At 29.9% G+C, this 21,377-nt stretch overlaps 3 protein-coding genes and 1 non-coding gene across 5 annotated transcripts in view; 3 read left to right on the top strand and 1 right to left on the bottom strand.

The window, feature by feature from the left end:
- The first annotated feature begins 9 nt into the window (after positions 1–9).
- On the top strand, positions 10–1,769 carry LOC123265824 (proteasome subunit alpha type-4). Its single transcript, XM_044729746.1, has 3 exons — positions 10–104; positions 747–1,374; positions 1,487–1,769. Exons 1-3 carry the CDS (start codon positions 102–104, stop codon positions 1,627–1,629), a joined length of 774 nt encoding a protein of 257 aa, XP_044585681.1. The 5' UTR covers positions 10–101; the 3' UTR covers positions 1,630–1,769.
- Positions 1,757–3,817, bottom strand: LOC123265823 (lipid droplet-associated hydrolase). 2 transcript variants are annotated; one of them, XM_044729745.1, is made up of 4 exons: positions 3,490–3,817; positions 2,993–3,313; positions 2,374–2,565; positions 1,757–2,304 (listed from the first exon to the last, which is right to left on the bottom strand). In XM_044729745.1, exons 2-4 carry the CDS (start codon positions 3,296–3,298, stop codon positions 1,864–1,866), a joined length of 939 nt encoding a protein of 312 aa, XP_044585680.1. In that variant the 5' UTR covers positions 3,299–3,313; positions 3,490–3,817; the 3' UTR covers positions 1,757–1,863. The 2 variants fall into 2 exon arrangements, with proteins under 2 accessions (XP_044585680.1, XP_044585679.1); XM_044729744.1 differs by having other exon boundaries at positions 3,557–3,816.
- Positions 3,818–3,910: 93 nt separating this feature from the next.
- On the top strand, positions 3,911–3,983 carry Trnaf-gaa. Its single transcript has one exon. It is a non-coding gene; the product is annotated as a tRNA-Phe (tRNA).
- A 1,793-nt stretch (positions 3,984–5,776) lies between these two features.
- LOC123265818 overlaps positions 5,777–21,377 on the top strand; it is a 48,130-nt gene continuing 32,529 nt past the window's right edge. The window contains exons 1-2 of the mRNA XM_044729737.1: positions 5,777–6,286; positions 6,357–6,877. The gene's annotated coding sequence lies outside the window, so the exon portion shown is untranslated. The remainder of the gene's footprint in view (positions 6,287–6,356; positions 6,878–21,377) is intronic.

Below are 21,377 nucleotides of genomic sequence, written 5' to 3'. Positions count from 1 at the left end.
AGAAGCTCATTTCGATACTGTGTAAGTAAGTGCCACTGTTAAGCAAAGGCAGTGAATAAACAATTTATTAAATACACAAATATTGCAAATAATTAAATAAAATGGTGAGTTTTTTTTAAATAAATAATAAGTTTTAAGCATTATTATCAAAAAATAAAAAGCCGAAAAATAGTACTTTATTTTGTATACCGTAAAGTTTCAGAAGTTAGGTTATATTGGATATTGCATTGTCATTCATATATAATTTGATAATTTGAAAATAAATATCTTATTAATTACCTATAAATTTTTAAAAAGTAAATTTAATTTTCATGATACTGAACTTAACTGACAGCTGTCAATTTTAAAAATTTTTTTAACAAATCAATTACAATAAAAAAAAAAATGCTTCTAAAAATTTTCCTGATATTAATTTAGCAGTCACTTGATTATTTTTGAATTTTTTTTTTAACAAATAAATTTGTTCCAAAAAATTGCATTTTTAATTTTTAAAAATTTTTACATGTCAATTTTTTTTCTTATTTTTTTTTTTTGCCATAATTTGGTAAAAAAAAATTCTTAAAATTATCAAATATCTGGTAAATTAACTTTCATAAAATTTAATCACTAAGAATTTAATTTAATTGCTGTAAAATTCTAAAAAAATTAAAAATGTCAGTCAATTTTAGAGCTATTAATTTCCAATTTTTATTTTTTGGCACTGTTAAAATTAAAATAAAAAAAAAAATTAATTAAAAAATTAACAGGCTCGCAGATATGACACTCGTACGACAATATTCTCTCCGGAGGGACGTTTGTACCAAGTGGAGTACGCGATGGAAGCGATTAGTCACGCAGGAACCTGTCTGGGAATTTTAGCGAACGACGGGATCCTGTTAGCAGCTGAGCGACGAAACACAAACAAACTCCTTGACGAGGTATTTTTCTCCGAGAAAATCTACAAGCTCAACGACGACGTTGTCTGCTCAGTCGCCGGGATAACATCCGACGCAAATGTGCTGACAAACGAGCTGAGACTGATCGGGCAAAGATACTTGCTCCAGTACGGCGAAACAATTCCCTGCGAGCAGTTGGTGTCATGGCTGTGCGATGTCAAGCAAGCCTACACCCAGTTCGGTGGCAAGAGACCTTTTGGAGTTTCAATTCTCTACATGGGTTGGGACAAGCACTACGGCTACCAGCTGTACCAGTCCGACCCCAGTGGAAACTACGGAGGCTGGAAGGCCACCTGTATCGGGAACAATTCCGCAGCAGCTATTTCTTCACTTAAACAGGAGTACAAAGAGGGAGAGACCACTTTGAAGGATGCTCAGGCTTTGGCGATCAAAGTTTTGTCCAAGACTCTTGATATGACTAAACTCACTGCTGAAAAAGGTGAGATATTTTTTTATCGATAAAAATTTTGATGTCTGGAATTATTGATAGACTTATCAATAATTTTTTTTTTATCATTTTTGTAATATATAATTTATTTGTTTGTTTTTAGTTGAAATGGCGACATTGACACGTGAGAATGGCAAAACAATAACAAGAATTTTATCAGCTGGTGAAGTCACAGCTCTGATAAAAGAACATGACCGACTAGAGGCACTTGCCGAGCAAGCTAAAAAAGAAAAACAAAAGCTCTAATTTTTTAATTCCGATATTAATATTAATTATAATAAATATAAATACATTACGCTCTGGTTCGTAAGTTTTTCACAAGGTAATTAAATTCGTTTTTTTTTTTTTTTCATTCTCATTAAACAAAATAAAATTTATTAAACCAACAAAATATTTTATTTAATTATAAAAAATCAGTTACAAATCCTAGCCCATATTAACTCGTAAATGCACTTATTTTAAAAATAGATAATTTAGTGATCAAGGGTTGTTTGACATAGTTTCACTAATAATATCTCCAACCATTTTACCAACTTCAACCTCGTCAGTCAGTACAAATGCATGGCGAAATCCGCGTTTACATATCTGGGCATTTATATCAGGATGTTTTGCTTTCAATTCAGTGCAATAGTTTTGAGGAGTCCAGCCATCGGTCGCGCCGTAATACAGCCAGAGTTTATCTTCGTAATTGCTTATCAACTCGTCATCTCGCTCTCGTACTTTGACCATCTCATCTTGGGCCAGTTTGAAGACTCTGTCCAGCACCGGTGGTTCTAGGAGTTGACGCACTGGCTTTATACTTTTATTGGTAACTCCAGCGAAGAATCCTCCAAATATACGGATTAAAATTGATTGTAATACCACCGGGAAGAATGAAAATATCCAGGCTAAAAATACTGTCAGAGTTGCTATTCTTAAAACCTGTAAACATTTTTTTATTTCAATTGAATTAATCATAAAATAAATAGAGTAAATGTAAATTAAACTTACAAAATTAGTAAGAAATTTTCCATTTGGAGTTTCAGCCATTCGTTCTATTGTCGGGAATAATAAGTAACATCTAACGACTTGTTTTGCTATTTCTGGGTTTTTTAATAACTGAAGAATGCACCAGGAGCCTATGGAGTGACCTACTAAGTGAAGCTTTGCATCCTTGGGGACATATTGTTTGATAAAAGCCACCTGAGTCATAAAATAATTTATCACATAAAATTTTTTATTTTTTTTTAATAAAAAAAATTTGTTCCAAAAAATTACTTTTAAAAAATTGCATTTTTAATTTTTTAAAATTTCTACAGGTCAATTTTTTTTTGCCATAATTAATTTGTTAAAAAAATTATCAAGTATCTGTTAATTAATTTTCATAATAATTTAATAATTTAAATATATTCTCGCACAAAATAAAATACCTTGTGCTTCAATTTAATTTTTTTTAACAAAAAAATTATTTTTAAAAAATTGCATTTTTAATTTTTTTAAATTTCTACTAATCAATTTTTTTTGCCATAATTTATTTATTAAAAAAATTATCAAATAACTGTTAATAAATTTTCATAATAATTTGAATATTTTCTATCATAAAATAAAATATTTAGAATATAAAAAATACCTTGTGCTCCAATTGATCCTGCAAAGTATAAACTGGCTTGTCAGAACCGTCCTCAGACATGAAGCACAGATTTTTAGGCGGCTGGACATGTCCAGCGTGACCAACAGTCCAGACAGGAGTCTCAGAAGGCAGACGCGACTTCAAGGATTTAATGAATCCGCTATAGAAACTGGGAATCCCGGGATTCCCGGGAATGACTATCACCAAGTCCTTGGAGCCGGTCGGCGAGAGACCTTCTTCAACCCATCGGCCTTCTGTAATAACATGAGTCTGAACTCCATTACACAGGAGCATAGCTTGCTGCATTTTGTCTGCTTTTTTCTAAAAAAAAAAAAAATATTTCAGTCAGCTGGATCAATATAAAAATTAGGTTATGTTTTATTTTTGCTTATTTAACTATACAATTGTTTACTTAATTGTTAAACACTAATACATTTATTTATTTTGCAGCGACAATATGAAAAATTTTTTATAAATAATAAATTTAATCAACGTACCTGTTTACAAGACCAATATTTTTAATTACAAAAATAAAACATTAAAGATTGATGGATGAAAACTCACCAATTCACGTGCGTGCTGATGAACGAGTACTAAATGAATAAATTAACTGAGTTTTAAATAAACTTATAGGAACAAATGATAAGTGTCTTTACTCGTGGGAACGTAATAATAATGATTAATCAATTATTGAGCCACCGCCATTGTTATTGTAACGTAACTATTTGTTTACAGTGTTCCAAATTCCAAAGTCGCTTTAATAACTTATAATTTCAATGATAATCATTTATTATTTTTATTCATGAGCTAAGGTAATGATAATAATGATTCACCGGCGGTAAGATTATTTTTTTTTATCAAATTTTAGTTAATTATTTTGTTTAGTTTTTGTAAGCAGTTTTTTTTTTTAGCCACGACGCCGAAATAGCTCAGTTGGGAGAGCGTTAGACTGAAGATCTAAATGTCCCCGGTTCAATCCCGGGTTTCGGCAAAATTTTTGGTTTTTTTTGGCTTTAATTTTTATAAAAATAACTTAATTTATTTATAAAAGTTAAAATTTATAATTATTTTTGTTAGATTTAACATTTGAAGCAAGTTTTTGTACGCCTTATTAATTTTTTATTAAAAATTTATACTATTTATATTAAATACTTAATATTAATAAAAATATTTATATTGACAATCATTGAAGTAATTTAAAAAACAAATTTAATTATGGAGCATTTTATAGTTAAAATATTTACGCACTTTATTTTTAAAAATAATATTTAAATGCAACGTTAGCGGAATTATATTATTGTTACATAATTTTTAAAAATACTCAGTATTTATAAAACTTTACAATTATTTTATTATAAAATATTTTTTAAAGGCTTCAAATTATTTTAAAGCAACCTGTTTTACATATTTTTACTTAAAAATTGTTATTTAATATCATTGAACAATCATTTATCCAAACTTGAATATAAAAAATAATTTATTGTTTAAAATTCCTTTTATAAAATTGATAATTAGCAGAGTAGTAATAGCACAATAATAATAATTCATAGACTGAGTATGATTCATCAATAAGTTTAGCTTTGTACAGTCATTCCCAATTAAATTATCATTTACAAAAAAAGTAAACGCGTTATCCAGTAGACAAAAAATAATGACCGAGTTTTTAATTACAAAACTTTAAAAATTCTCAAAAAAACACATTGATTTATTTCTTATATCAATACTTTGATCATAATGACAAAAATACTTACTTAGATATTAATCATCAATGAATTATTAAAGTTATGATAGTAAAAAAATCTCAAGATGGATTTTGTTGACTTGAAACTCAATAATGTTAAAATTAAAGCCTTTATTGCTTCATTTTTATCCAAAAATAATAAATAAAACTTACATGTATTCCTTCTGATTACAGCTACTATCCCTGTTCCGGAAAACCACAACAAACCTCTAAAAATAATTAACCCGCTTATATCTTCACTTATACGTTTTGCAATTAAAACAATACGTCATTAAAGAAGATTTTATTACAGCCATCACATCTTACTTTTATTACCGCTATAAAATCTAAGTAAATTTAATAGTATATCTTAGATCTTCCAGATAATTCCAAAAACCTCCATTCCAAATTTTGCACTTCCAATTTCTGCCGCAGCGGCGCTGAATCTCGAGTTTTTGGCGCCGAATCAAAATTAAAAATTTTTGCTTGTTTTTTTAGCCGTAAGAGGCGCTGAAATTCAAATTGAAATTAATTTAAATGATACTGAAGTCAGCTGACTGCTGTCAATTTTTTAAGTTCTAAAAATAAGTAATAAAAATGATTTAAAAATTTTTTTTTGTAATAATTTAATTGCTAAAAAATTTCTAATATCTTTCTAATTTCTAATATCTATTTCTTTCTATGCTCGTCGCATAATTTGGAAATATGTCGTAAGTTTTGATTACCAAACTGTAATTATATAAATATCTTCAAAAATTCTCCATAAAGACCAAAAACTCACCTGTCAAAAGCAAGCTTGTATCTTAAAAAAAAAAAAAAAAAAAAAAAAATTGATAGCAATTTTTATTGGACAGTACCATCCAATTTTTGATTAGTAAATAAGCAGTTTTTAAAAAATAATAAATTGTTAAAACATTAAAACAAAACAGGCGGAGTTAAAAACAAATGGGTAGTCTTTAGCGATATGAAGAAACAGCAAAGGAGGGATTTATCAGCAGTCCGCCCTGTTGGGGTGTCGACTCCGTTCAGCAAACTCCTTCCTGGTGGGGGTTACAGCAGCTGAGACTACTTATTCCAGTCACAATTGAACCGTCGGACGGTAAACATGTTGCATTTTGGTTTAAAGCCGTTTGTTTAACAATTATAAAGACAAAAACGGTTTGTCTGAGTGTTCATCAAGCGTATTGTTGGCGACGACAATTGTACAGTGAACAGTGAGCATACTTGTGATTATTGTTCAGAGTTTAAAACATTTACCAGCGTCTAGAAAGGTCTGGATGCCGTCGGATGCCTTAACACATAATATTGATAACCCAGTGCTCCAATATAGTGAGTTTCTCACAAAACTTTCTTTGTTTGTTGTTACTGGTTCTTAAAAACAGCTGATGAGTAATGTTTGTAATTTACTTGTAAATTGTGAATCGCTTGACAAAAAAAGTGATATTTTGCTAATGTTGGATAGGAGGTTCTGGCATAACCTCTCTTTCAGTAGCACAGCCGGCGCCCAACGTAAAAGGGAATGAACCGAGCCACGAATTCTGCTACGTAGTTGACGTTTTCGAGTTTTTGTTTTGGTAAATTTTTTATTTTATTTTTTTATTGATTAATTTAATAATTTAATTTAAAATATTTTATTGATTTTAGGTGACAAGTTTTGAAAATAAAAAAAAATTATTGCTCAGCCGTGACGTCACAATACCGAAATGGTATTTAAATACAAAATAATTTCGCAGAGTTCAGAATAATTTTCAGAACAATGTCGACAGGTGATAATTAAAGTGCCGAAGATGTAGACAACGTAATTTAAGATGCTGGGAAACAATCCCAACGATCGTCGAGTTTAATTGTTTTTGTTTTGTTGTTTATTTTCGTTGGATTACTGATTGCTGGACGTTCTTGGTAATTGTGCTGGTTGGCTGATATGGATGTAAATGTAAATGCTGGTGCTTATTATTATTATTGTTATTATTATTATTATTATTATTACTATTATTATTATTATTATTATTAGTGAAGTGCGAGAAAATACAAGGAATAGCTGCTGATGGTTTTGGTGCTGGTGGTAGTTTTTCAGATCAGGATTATTTACATTTCTCAGCGGGATGACCCGCGGTCTTGAAGGATCTATTTCATAGTCATCACAGTGGAGTTCTGTTTTATTGCTGGTGAGTTTTATTTTTTTGTATTTTTGAAATTAACGGTAATGCTAAATAAATTGGAGCAGATAAAAATATTTTATTTTATAGATGTCAAATGATGAAAATAAAATTAGCCGACATTTAAGAAATTTTATGATTTTTTTTTTATTAAAGAATTATTACAAAAAAATTTTTTCATTTGTTAAAAACTTCAAAAACTATAAGTGTATTTTTTAAAAAATATTTTTTAGTTATAAGTTAATAAATTAAGCAAAATAAAAAAATAAAAAATTTCGGCTAACTTTATTATTATTGTCAAATGACCATTTGGAGTGTTAAATTAATTATTTTTAATTTTAATAATTAATTATGACATTAAAGTTAGCAGTCAGACTATTTTTTAATTTTATTTAATAAAAAAATTTGTTCTAAAAAATTATTTTTAAAAATTGCATTTTTTAATTTTTTAAATTTCTAAATGTCAATTTTTTTTTTCATTTTTATTTTGCAATAATTTATTTTTTAAATATCTGCCAAGTTAATTTTCATTAATTAATTTTCCAATAAATTTTATGATTTTTTAAACAAATAAATTATTCAAAAAAAATTATTTTTATAAATTCACATGTAAGTACTAAAAAAAAACTATATGTGTTAAAAAAATATATTTTTTTAGTCCTAATTTATTTTAAAAACAAAAAAAAAAATTATCAAATATCTGCTGATTTTAGTTTCATTATCTAATAGCATAAAGAAACAATAAATTAAAAAAAAAAATTCCATTCCAATTTATTAAATGCTAATAAATCTAGTTGAAACTTTCTATAGCCTCCAAACGGTCAATAGAACGTTTAAAAAAAATCTTGTAAAATTTTTAAAACGACTAAATCACTCTGAATATACTGAACAAACACCCGAATAAAATAAATAGTAAGACAAAGGTTAGAGTGAAGGTACGTAATATTCAGTAGTTAAAGTACGTACTTGATAAAATTATAGAAAAAAAAAAAAAAAAAAAAAAAATAGAATGAATGACTAACAGGTATTCGAGTAAATAAAAAGCTGAATAAACAACATACTTTAATTTATTGTAAAAGATGAGTAGGATATACATTATTATTATAATTTACAATAATTGTATTTTTATTTATCTAGTAATATTTAAATGAATGTTTTGAGAGTAATTTAAAAATAAAAATCACAGTAAATAATTGAAAGAGGATTTGTCGGGGAGTGAATTCTCGGTAAACTTTTAAAGAGAGAGTATACCTGGTAGGTTATATTGCTGTTGTTGGAGATGACAGGGCCCGGATTCGATACCTAGGGTTTGCTTTACAATTTAGAGTCTTGAGTTTAGAGTTGTCGAGTCTAAACCGTGAAACCTCCAAACAGTAAATTCAAATAAAAGTGAGAGAGGTAAGATTTAGCTGGGTATACTCGACTACTCATCTTGTTGATCTGCACTGAGGATCTCTAAATCGAGTAGAGAATCTTCTTAGCCGAGGAGAGATGAGGAGAGATGAGAATATGGTTGAGAAGGGAGTGACCGTTCAGTTTCACCGGTCTTTTCCTTTGTGCCAAGGAGAACCGGTTGTAGCCAATCGTCTTGACTCTCGCTAAAAATCTACCAATCCGCGACTCCTCCAAAGCTATTTTACTACTAGCCTTAGGCACCCCCGCCTGATGATATAAGTATCTATAGACACTACAGATGGTTAAATATTTTTTTTACTGCCATACATTAACCGTTGGACACAGGTAAACCCGCTATTTTATTTATGTTAATGTAATAGTCCAAAAAACTATAAATAACAAACTATTCAAATGCTCTTTTAAATTGCTCAAATACTTTCACAAATCACGCCAGGGAAAAACGGCTCTTTGCTCTCCTTCTATTCCAACGAAGGTACTTTGCTCCTTTTGGAAAACTTTTGTCTTCGCTTTATACCTGGGACAAGACCATTCTAATTTTATGCAGCTCAGGTACTCTCAGTGCTGTGAAAATCCTCGGTTGACAGCCTAAACAATTGGCTAAGCTTCTGTTATAAGTCCTTCCATCCAAGGATTACTCCAACACTCGATCTTTTAATTGTCTTCTATGGAAAGCTAGAAAATTTTTACTGAAAATTATCTTCAAGTATCGTATAAATTATTTTTTATCAACAATGGTGTCATTAAATCATTTTGTTGGTGAAAAAATTAATTTAAGCCAAGAGAAAAATTTTGAAACATTTTTAAGACTTTAATCATCAAAAAAATTCTTTGATCCAAGATGATTAATATGTTAAATAAACTAAATATTTGGGAGTGTTAATTGATGACGATTTAACTTTTAATAGTAATGCAGCTTATGTTTGTAGGAAAATAGCTAGTAAAATTAATCTTTTGTTTAGACTTAGGTTTACTGTTAGTAACTATATTAAATGTCTTATTTTTAAAATTATTGTACTTCCCCATAATAAATTACTGCAATACGTTAATGTTAAATTATAATGATAACAAACTAAATACTCTACAAAAACTTCAGAATAAAGCTATGCGTGCAATTTTAGGTGTCAATAAGTACACTAGCATTTCAAAAATTTTAGAGACTTTAGGTTGGTTATCAATCCGACAAAGAATATTTTATAATACTTGTATCTTTTTTGTTAAAATGAAAAATAAACTCCCTCCTAATTACTTAAATAACATGATAAGTTCAAATAATAATATTTACAACACTAAAAATCAAAATATGTTAAAAATTGCACATACTGGGACTCACACTGCTGAAAAATCTATTGACTATAAAGGGTTTCAATGATTTAATAGTTTGAATCATGAATTGATTCATGAAAGTCGATTGAAAATATTTAAAATTAAATTGATGTTATATGTCAAAGAAAATATTGATTGTTATTATAAATTATAAAGTATTCTGCATAGATAAAAAATGGAAAAATGTATTAATTCTAAGATTATTGTAAAATAGCTGATGCTAAATAATAAACCATTACATTACATTACATTAAGTTCTTTAAAATGATATTCTTGGTTCAAGATTTTTTTTTTTAATTTTCTACCACTGTAAAGAGAATTTCTAGCTTTCTTAAAATCATAAGTATACAGAAAAAAAAAATTCATTTGAATCAAATAAATAATTTTGAAGAACTTCTTCTTGAGTAGAAAAATTCATAAGAAATTTTTCTTGGTTTTTAAAAAATTTTTTGACCTGATTCAAGTTAAATTTTTTTTCTGTTCATCTATTTAAGAAGATAAAAATCACTGATTGGTTGACACCCAAACAAATATTTCTCCAGAATGATGATCTTCATAAAAACTCCATATCAGGAGTTTCTTGAAAAGAACCAGCGATTTGTCGAAAGCGTAGGAAGGACATTACAGAAGAGATCTTTGGTTATCTGCTGGTCTCGACGAATGAGACTAAATGTCGTTCGTTATTGACCTAGAGTGGCTCAGTTCAGGCTCCATAGCGGATAGCGGCGTAGTGATGCAATCAATGTCTATCCAATATAGAAAATCAGGTTGTGGCTGCTAAGTGTAAAATTAAAACTCGAATAATGTGTGCGTATAGACATGTAGCATGTAGGATCAAGGTTCGGTGATAGTTGTTAGTTGATAGTCACTGTAGCTTGTCAAGGAATTGAGTTCGGGCTCGACCGAGCGAACACTTTGGGATCGTCGATCATTTCAGGGATGCGGTTCCTCCTCTCGGCCTCTCTGATGGTTCTTGTCCCGTCACGAGCCGGATTAACCCTCATTTTAAATCACCGTTTCTCTGACTCTCCTTTTCTTTTTTCATTTATCGCTCATCCTCTCGCTCCCTCTTACGCCTTTTGTCTAAATACATTTTTATTTCTACTTCGATAGAATCATTCCTTTCCTTGTTTTTGATTTATTCTAATCTGCTGTAATATAATAAAATAATATAATATAAATCTACACATATCAGACTATTTTTTTCTCCTCAGAAATTTATTCTTAAATATTTTAATTAATATTGAAATTAAACACTTCAAATTCGATAAAGCTCGTTTTTAAATCCCGATTTATTAAATTATTGTTATTATAACGGGTATTTTAAATAAATTGCCGATATAAAATTCCGTTTTTATGTTATTAATTTAATTTTGTTTATGGGTAACGACTCTGAGCATTAAAAGTTCTCATTAATAGTCTTATTTTTCAATATAAACGAGTTTTTAATGGTCGTGTTATAAAAAATTATTTTTATTACATTTTAATTGTGATAATTACCAAAAAGAATTTTTTTTAATTCATTTTATTAAAATTATATAAATTTTCCATTGACAAAAATTCTAAACCTTTAATTTGGAGCAATTAAGAATAATTACAAATTTTTTTAAAATAAAATTGACATTGAAAAAATTTTTATTAATAATTTCTTACAAAAAAAAATATCAATTGATAAATTTTTAATGAAAAAAAAAAAAAAAAAAATTATTTTCAATGTTCTGAATTCTGACAAGAATAATTGATATACGAGCAAGCTTAGAGCATTACTTATACTTATACTCATGAAGAAGAGATTCGTAGGGATAACGGAAAAGATGGCTCATTACCGGTATTACGTCAACTAATTAGCAATTAAGCAGACGGGAGCTGGTGTGACTGAAAATAATCACGAAAGCATCGTTTACTTTTTTTTACTTAGTACTTGTCTCGTTTAATTCACTTGTTGCCGGAGATGAAAGGGCGTCTTATTTTCTCATTCTCCTTCAGCTCAAACATATGTGTGACATATTTTTTTTCTGGCTGCATAAATTAAACTACATATTTAATGGATAAAAAATAATTATTTTTGTTGATGGTTGTTAAAAATAAAATTAAAAAAATGCAGTAGTAAAACGAAAAGAGTTATCATGTCGTATATTTTATTCCGGGTTCTTTCCTTCGTTTTAGTTTATTATTGGCCAATTAAATGGAATAGCATAATATAACGAGTGAAGAGTAACCTAGTTGTGCATTTTATCTAAGATCAAATTGTGTGGCGTGCGAACTCGTGAGTCGATCTAACATCTTACTGGCGCCGTCTCCCATAAATTTATGTCTTTTTTTTTGTTATTATTCATTTTCTTTTTATTTTACATTCAAAACTTTTATTCCGCTGATAAACTATTTTAATTATTTACTTTTTAATCCACCGGAGTTCCGCTAAAAAATTCAACTTTTTAAATGATCAACCTGATAACACACAAAGACATCTAAAAAGATAAACAAAGCTTGCTGATCAATCCGCTATTGACTACTTTAATTTATCTCTTCAGTATTATGTAATAGATAAATAAATAAATAATAATTATTATTATTATAATTAAAGTGCATGCAACTGGCATGATTACATAGTTAGTGCACTTGTAGTCTTAAACTGACCGATGACCCGATAAGGTTTAACAGCCCCATAACTAAAGCCTAGGGGTGATAATGCGTCAGGTGGATGCTCCTTTCGAGTTTCCCTCAACTCGTTTTTCCGCTTCTCGGAGTGACTTACACGTTATATTATAATATTGTATCAACTATAGTTCCTTGATCCTCCCGACAAACGACCCAGAAGATTTAAAAAAAGATTTCTTGTAAATAAATATTTTTATTAATTATTACTAGCAACTTTGTAGTCACTATGTGACTGCCGTTACTTGTAAACAAGAAATAAATAAAATTTTGCTTTATTAAATAATGACTTTTGTTAAATTGCATACTGTACTTTCTTAAATATTGACGTTTTTAAAGATATAAGCTCGTCCCGATGTTACAATCATCAAGAGCTTTCATTTGAGTACCCACATGCAATTTGATATATATTTTTCATATATACATATATATAATATTTATAAATATATAAACTATATGAAAAATTGATGTGGGTACTCAAATGAAAGGTCTTGACAAATATAATGTCAGGGTGAGCTTATATCTTTAAAAATGTCAATAGTTGATAAGATACAAGCTCATTTCTTAATTATGAACATTTTTTAAGATATAAACTCATTTCAATGTTACATTCATCAAGACCTTTCATTTAAGTACCCACATGACCTTTTTTGATATATTTTATATATATATGGTATTTGTGAAATATATAAATATATAAAATATATGAAAAATTGATGTGGGTACTCAAATGAAAGGTCTTGATGAGTATAACATCGGGATGAGCTTATATATCTTTAAAAATGTCAATAGTTCACAAGATACAAGGTAATTTCTTAATTATGTAAAAAAATTGTGAATTTGTAAGAAATTAATTTTTTTTTTTTACTTCTTTTTTGTAAAATAAATATATTGCAAAATTTTCAAAAAGAATTATTTTAGACAATTAGATCATCTTGAATCAAAAATAAAAATTTTTGTCAATTTATATTTAATTATACAAAAAGAAAATGTCATTTGAAATTATTTTAAACTTAAATATGTACATATTTAAGTTTAAATTAATAAAAATTACCTGACACTTGTAACTGATTTTTGCAGACCCTTTCGGTCCTTAGGATTAATTAAGACAGTGACCTTTCACCTTAATGTTCTCCCTCAGTATCCTAATCTATTATTAGTACCATGATCATCAAAGATAAAACAGGATCGACGTTTAAAACTGTCCTTACAAATATCAGCAGAGTGAAATAATTTTATTGATCGTACCTTCTTCGGAATTTACCCCAAAAAAAGATTCATACTCTCTATTACAGCAAAAACGGCTCGTAGATCTGGAGAGTTTCTCAGAATTTAATATAATATTAAATATAGGATTTCATCCAGCCTTTCTTCAGTAGTAAAAACAAGCTGTTGATTTTTTGGCTGACTCTGCAGCAGCCAAAACCCTAAAACTTTATTCCGCTTGACTCTGCCTCGGAGCAGTATACGTTGATGCCGTCATTTATGTAAATCGATATCTCCAGCTTCCTGAGTTGAGCTCCAGTTGAGATTCTTCTTCACTGTAATTCTGGATGCTGGGTATGGCGAATTGAAAGATTTTAGAAACATTCATTTCTAAGCCAAGCATTTTTTAAATTTACTATTTCAAATCCCGTTCAACATAAATATAAATACCAACCAACCAACAAAGTATTCTTTGTCTGCCCGTATCATCAACAGATAGCTAGATTAGATCTGATAACACTTGTATTTATATTGATTGGAAATTTTTGAAGAACTGAGACTGTTTAACAAACGAGTTTCTGTCAATCAAAAGATTTTTAGTAATTAAACAGCTTAAATTTCGTGATCGGAGTCTGAAATCTTAAATTTAATTATGCAAACTCGCCTTTCAATCATTTTTAATTTTTGATTAGGGATTATTTTTTTTTTAAATATAAAAACATACCACGCAAGAGATGTTTCAGTTGATATTCTTTTTCACTCTTTGTCGGTCGGGACAATTTTCATTTTAATTTCTCAATTTAGGGGAGCTTTAACACAAAACCTTCCGCATCTGAGCTACTGACTTTTTTTCTTTTGTATAGTACATTTTATTATACACTTTCCTAGCGAATATAAAATTCAGATTTTGTGTGTTGAAGGGTTTTAATTTTTTTATTTCAAAAATATTATAAAGGCTCTGAAAAATTAATTTATAAATTTTCTACTTGATTTTAAACCCAATAAAAATTATAACTATATTATTAAGAAAATAAGAAAAATTTTGTGTTCAGAATGCATTAAAAAATGCTCTATCTCTAGATATATAATTAAGAAATGACCTTGTATCTTTTGAATTATTGACATTTTTGATATAAGCTTATATTGACATTTTTATAATAAGCTCACTCCGGCATTACACTCATCGAGACCTTCCATTTGAGTACCCACATCAATTTTTCATATAATTATATATTTTATATATATATACTCAAATGAAAGCTCAAATGAAAGCTCTTAATGAGTGTAACGACGGGATGAACTTATATTTTTAAAAAAGTCAATAGTTAAGAAAGTACAGTGCAATTTAATAAAAGTCATCATTTATTAAAGCAAAATTTTATTTATTTATAGTTTACAAGTCACGGCAGTCATATAGTGATTGCAAGGTTGCTAGTAATAATTAAAATATTTAATGTAAAAATTCCTTAAAATAAAGAGTAAAATTGGCATAATTAGATTTAGCCTCGGTGCATAAATCCGTTCAATTATGACCGCGGTTTTCAGCTCGACAAGAGGGAATATAGAAGTGGAGGCACCCTGCACTCTGTACTGCGCTATATCTAACGGTTTCCCCTATTAAATTCCTTTCCACATGACTAGATATTTTTTAATTGTATAAAAAGCGCTTGTAGGTACATACAGTGCACAGAGGAAAGACCTACGATGAATTCACACAAAGGAATATCAGTATTGAGCACAATGCCGTAGTAAGGATTATTAATGTACATGCTGTATATATATTGTCGATGACTCGTGTGTTGAGGCATCATTACTGACCCGCCCCAAAGAAGTCAGAGGGTGAGTGGCGATTCGTGTTATTTTCCCGTCTCTTGTCTACTTCCCCTTTGACGCTTGACGTTCATTTTATTCCCCTCTTTATCTTTGCGAATTCCATCGATCCCCAAACCACCCCGATGTACATATATATACATATAGTGGTTTCTGAATCCGTGCCACTGAATTTGCTTACCTCTTATTATATATAATATCAGCATTCTTCAGATCTTTTCCTTTTGGGTTTTTTTTTTTTTTATTTATTCTTTTAGCTTCGCTTTTTTATCTAAAGTTTAATCAATTAGAAATCCGTGTGTCTGATGTCCAAAAATAATCAAACTTGGGTCCTTTATGCCGAGAAATCTTACAAGAATCCTTAAAAGAACAGTAGGACAACAGAGTTCAATTATTGAGGCATTTAAACTTGGATGGAAAACAATTTTTTGAAGCCTCCTAAAATCATTTAGGGTGCATCACATCAAATTCTAATTTATTTTGAGTTTTATTCAATGTTTTTTTATTTTTTAAAAAAATTTTTAAATCAAGTTTAAATATTTATTCAAAATAAGAACAATTTTTTATATTTAACAAAGAAGAAAAATTTTTGAATCAAAAAATATTTTGCTTGATTAAAAGTCAAATTTCAAGAAGAATATTTTTCTTCTTAGGAAAAATTAAACTTTAAATTTTTTTTTAAAGCAGTTTCATATAACTGTCCAATAAACTTGGTAATATAAAGGCCATTAATCTCAGAAATAAAAAAAAAGTGAATAAAATATAAAATCGATGTCCAGCGAGGCGACCGGATACAGCGAAATATAATTCGGGGGTTGTTATTATTTGGAAGGAGGATGGAAATAAACTAAATAATAAAGGGGAATAATCCATAAACCGATAATGAGGAAATGAGGAAGAGTATGTCGATAACAAAGCTCAGTAGCTCACAAGTTATAACCAATATTCCTTGAATATGTAATCCGGGGTATGAAGCGCGTGCCTCTTCTAAGAGCGCGTGCTTCTAAGAACGACCGCGACAAGCTGTGTATCAGAATGTACTAAGAAGAAAAAGGAGAGGATATAAACAAAAAATGTAAATAAAGTAAAAATAAAAAAGATCGAGAATAAGGATAGAGGGAATAAAAAATATAAATAAAGAGGCGCCGCGATAGTCGAAGGAGGTGACGAAGGAGGAGTCAGGAGGACTCAGTCGCCCTTACTCTCTACTCTGTGTTAGTAAGGGCGACCGAGAGAACTTGCCTCGCTCGAGAAATAAAACAAAATATCATCATGATAATAATAATAATAATAATACTGATGATAATAATAATACTGTACGGTATATAGTAGATAGTAGGGAAGGAGCAGAGAGACTGAGGAAGACCGGGGGGAGCTGGGATGTCAGAGTGAGAGGAGCTGTGGAGAGCACAGTGTGGAGAACTCTCTCTAAACTCGGGTTAAAGCCGATAGACTGTTTAGTTCCTTCAGGCTTTATTCAGTCAGCAGTCTTCTTTTACTTTACCTCATATTCACTCCTCTCACAATACTTTTGCTAGCAACGACAATCTCCTTTAAATCATCCCACCGACTCTTCCTCTTCCGATTATACATCCGTTTGCGTGTAATTTGTAATTTCGAATGAGTTTATGATGGACTTAGTACCTTCTTAGTTTTTTTTTTTTTTTTTTTTCTAGTATTTAGTCTTTTAATCCGATAAATTTTGTAAATTTTATGTTAAACTAGTCATTTTGGTTTATATTAATGACTAATTTATGGTAAATAAAAAAAAAATATTTTTAAATTTATTTTGACCGCGCCGGGATTCGAACCCTGGCCTTTCGATTCTGTATTTTGAGTTCACTGAACGTACCAAGAAACCAGACATTGATAGTTTAATTTTGACAGTTTAGAGTGAATTATTCCATATTTTTTAATTTGCAATCACAAATGAGAGAAAAGCATGTTAATTTCTTAAAAATTAGCTGTTTTTTATTACACGTTGATTAAAAAGAAAAAGTGATTTAAATCCATGTGAAAATTACTCCGGTAAAAGTTTCCCTAACTACTTCTAAAAGTTTGGCACTTGAATTTATACTTGGGGGCTCGTTAATCGATCGCGAATCGCTCCTAATTTTCACCCCACGTTCCTTAACAATTTTTCGTTAGTCAGAAAAATTAATTTTAAATTATATATAGTTATCAATTCGGGGTCTTTGGAGACTCGCGTACATAATTTAAAAAGCCCTGGAAAAATTCTTAGACCCCAGAGAGAAGCCACATAATTTCCTTCTGTGAACCAAGCGTGTTACTCGTCATATCGACGTCATACTCCAGTGAGTAATCCGCCTAGAATAAATTTAGAAATTGTGAAAATTTTCTCGAGAAAATCCAAATATTTTCCTCTTCAATTTATTCACAGTCAAGCTTAACTTTTAATAAATCCCCTTGTGATTTCGATCTAATTAACCAAGAAATGTCTAATTACGAAAGTTTACAATTTAAATCCAATTCCAATTAAAAAATATCAAAATTCATAATAAATATAAATGGTAGAAAACTATTGTTTTAAGTTCTTTTGTTGTTAAAAAAACAATACGAATCTGATAAAAAAAAGTAAGCTGGACGTTATGAGTGTACATAATATAATAAAAAAGTTTTCTTAGCTTTCATATGGCTATAAATGGTGTATTGCTAATCTAGTCGCGAGTTTATACTTTGCCAGGTGTCGCACCACCGATGGAACTTATTTTTGCTGTGCACAACTTTTTTCTCGAATTTATTAGGTTTGTTTTGTAATGTTTGTAATTATGCCTTTAAAAAAAATTTTTTTTTAAATAATTTATTTATTATTTCATTAATCAAGTCGTAATATTGAGTAATTTATCCAAAATATTTTGTAAAAAATAAAACGATTACTTTATTCTTTATAAATAAAATAATTTAACCAAATTTTATTCATATTTTATTTTGAAAAAAATATATTTTAGGCAGCAAAGTGGGTAGAGAATAATTACCCGACAAAAATAAACCATGAGATTAATCTATTTATTAATATCGAGGAGAATAAAAGGGTGAAACAGAATACATAAATGGATTGCGTTTGAAGACGTAGAAATAGTAAATTGACGCGTTAATTATGCTGCCGGTACTTTTATTTCTTTCTCTACCTGACCATTTTATACAATTAAACCCTTCGTTATAATGTAATCCAGACAGTACGGTAATCATACTAAATTGGGAGCAAGTATTCTTGAAATTTGATTCTGCTCTTGAAATTTAACTAGAATTGACTTTGAAACGGATAGGACATCCAACAGGAGTTTCAGCTTAAATGGTAGAGAGAGAACAGCGCAGAGAGCCAAACTCTTGGGAATATATAGGTCCAAACAAAAGTTATGCTGAAATGAAACTGAAACGTTAATCGACGCACGACTGGACGCACTGTATTTGAAATGTTAAATCCTAAGGTCTTGTACATGCCAAGGTCATAAATTATATATACCGGGTGGATCTGACGACTTTTACATTTTATGGTTACCGTTCTACACGTTTTTATGTCGCTTCGCTTTTTAGTTATTATTTTTTTTAGAATAAAATTTATCCTTCATTTTAGTTATTGACAATTGTAGTTTACAATTTAGTTTTTCAACTTTAAAGTCATTATTAGTTGTAAATTTTGCGGTTCATAATAATAATATTACTCATAGTTATATCCACTTATACTGATAACAATTGTTTAGTCTTCAATCAACGATTTATCGGATTGAATAATATTTTTAAGTGCATGAAAATAACCCGGACCTTCAACGGCAAGCTTTTCTAAAACATCTTATTTAGGAAATAAATTTAAACTCGAGTATTTAATAAATTTCGGAGTCAATTTCAATTAAATATGAGGATTGACGGAAGAAAGTTCTATTGAATGAATAAAAATTCAGACACTTGATGCAGAATTGATAAATGAATAAATTATACAATTAATAAGTACACTTTACCTGTTAATATTAACTGACATTTGACTTGAATCATTTTCTAGTTGCATTAATAAATGCGAGCTTAACCTGCTAGACACTTAATCAATGACTGGGATATAATATTGTATAGCATGCAAGAGTCTATTTATACGCAAAATGAATTTTTAAAAGTTATCCACTGCATATCTGCAGGAATAAAAATCCCTCTTTTAAATGTCACATATTCTGGTCATGTAGTTGGTCAGTAAGCTGTGCTTTATCCTGGAAAAAAATCTAGAATACATATATTATATACACCACGATCTCATCAGTCGAGTATCGTATCGTGGACACCTTTGGCGAAAATTTAACTTTCGAGACCCAAAACAATTTGTCGATATCGAAGTTTTGAATATTTGTCACAAAATATATCGTGTTTTTTCTATAAATAAATTGGATATTTTCGGCGAATGAATAATTCATGGGTATCTATTTTATACTTTTCAAACAAAATTACAGATCCAAAAATTAAAGGTGGTAATTTTATAAAACGTAAAGATTGTTTTTGTTTAAATTTTAGTTTGCCAATTATTGAATAGACGCACTGAACCATTAAAATTCAAGCCGTAATCTGTGAAGATTAAACAGTTCTTTCTCCCGTAAAGTTGAGAAACAATTTTTTTTTTTCTAGTACCTCACCATAAAAAGAAGGTATCTAGAACATGCACGCTCTAAAATAGCTCCATAAAAACTGTTAGATCTCTTTCTGATGACGAAATTCGCTCCCACCTGGAGATAGAGATAACAAAAAAGCATAAAAGAGTTAATCTATTTAAACGAAAATGTTAATTCGTATTCTTGCTCGACTAAGCCCCTTAAATTATTCATATATTTATAAATATGACGTCAATGGGGTTCATTATATCTGTGGCTGTAAGCAAATAAAAAGCAATAATACCGTCAAATTCGGAATTGGAAATTCGGGCGTAGTTTATTCTACAGAATGAGATAAGACGTGTAAAAGTGTTGTTGCAATCCTACCGTGAGCCGTATTTTTGATAAAGTAAAGAGCTTGGTACTCAGCTCTGCTCGGAAAACGACCGCCGATGGGGGCGCCAGTTGCCTAGCGACCAAGCACCCCCGTACAACCACTTGCGCGCACATACGCGGAGAATCCGGGGTTTAATGCTCACAACTATGTACACACACATACATGTCTGTATGTATATATTTACTTACACACTAGTTGAAGTTGGAAAAGGACGAAGCGACTGCAGGGGTCGCCTGGTATGGATATGGTATAGCAGCAGTCGGTCCAGTCATATACCATGCTATGGCTTTAGTTGTCTCTTTGTTTGGATGAGACCCAAAGTACAAAGCTTTTTGCTCGCTGTTTTTTCACCGATTAATTTGACACTGCTTTCTCAACTCTCTTTACTTTACCTTACCTTCCTCTCTTTCCTTCTTTGTCTTTTTACGTTCAGTTCCTATTCCGAGTTAGAGCACTCTGACTCTGGTGCTTTTACCGGTCTCTCAAGGAATTAACAATATGCCAAAAGACAATGTGTTATTGATGTTTCCATCAGGGTGTGGATCCTCAATTATCGCCTAAAGTTTGCCGGCCTTATTGTTTGTTCCGTGCGAATAGCCAGAGATCTACGCGGAAAACAATTGTTGGGTGGCTAAAAAATTAGCGCTTTGACGCTAGTTCTGATTTTAACACTTGTTGCAGTTAATAATCATCAATTAGCGTTTCAATAACCCGTCAAAAGGTGTTCTAAAATCAAAATTAGCCATATCAGGTCCGATAGATCCATAAATAACTTTTTTATCAAAATTAGTTTTGAAAAATTCCGACAGAGGGCGCATTGTCGCTAAATTTTCTCATTTGTATAGAGTCAAGTTTGAAGTATATAATAAGTTTTAAAATTTTTCAAATGAATTTAAATTTTAATAGAAGACTAATCATGTGTTGATTCATTTAATAAAAAGTAAATTTCAATAGAATCAAACAAAAAGCAATACATTACGCAAATAGTGGTATCGCGGCTAGAGGCAACCTTTTTCCAAATTACGAATGTCGTAATGCATCATTCGAGGATTGAATCGTTGAAGCGTATCGCCGTACGCATCACATCACAGGC

Source organism: Cotesia glomerata, linkage group LG5, assembly GCF_020080835.1.
Source record: "Cotesia glomerata isolate CgM1 linkage group LG5, MPM_Cglom_v2.3, whole genome shotgun sequence".
Classification (NCBI taxonomy): Eukaryota; Metazoa; Arthropoda; class Insecta; order Hymenoptera; family Braconidae; genus Cotesia; species Cotesia glomerata.
Note: the sequence above shows the minus strand (reverse complement) of the source record. Positions and strands in the feature narration are given on the sequence as shown.

Bases quoted from the DNA above. Each gene is read 5' to 3' on its own strand.
- LOC123265823 (XM_044729745.1), bottom strand. From the start codon at position 3,298: ATGCAGCAAGCTATGCTCCTGTGTAATGGAGTTCAGACTCATGTTATT. The intron at 2,566-2,992 runs GTATTTTTTATA...TTTATGACTCAG, and splicing joins AGGATCAATTGGAGCACAAG to GTGGCTTTTATCAAACAATA. The intron at 2,305-2,373 runs GTAAGTTTAATT...AAATGTTTACAG, and splicing joins GAAAATTTCTTACTAATTTT to GTTTTAAGAATAGCAACTCT.
- LOC123265824 (XM_044729746.1), top strand. The intron at 1,375-1,486 runs GTGAGATATTTT...GTTTGTTTTTAG, and splicing joins TAAACTCACTGCTGAAAAAG to TTGAAATGGCGACATTGACA.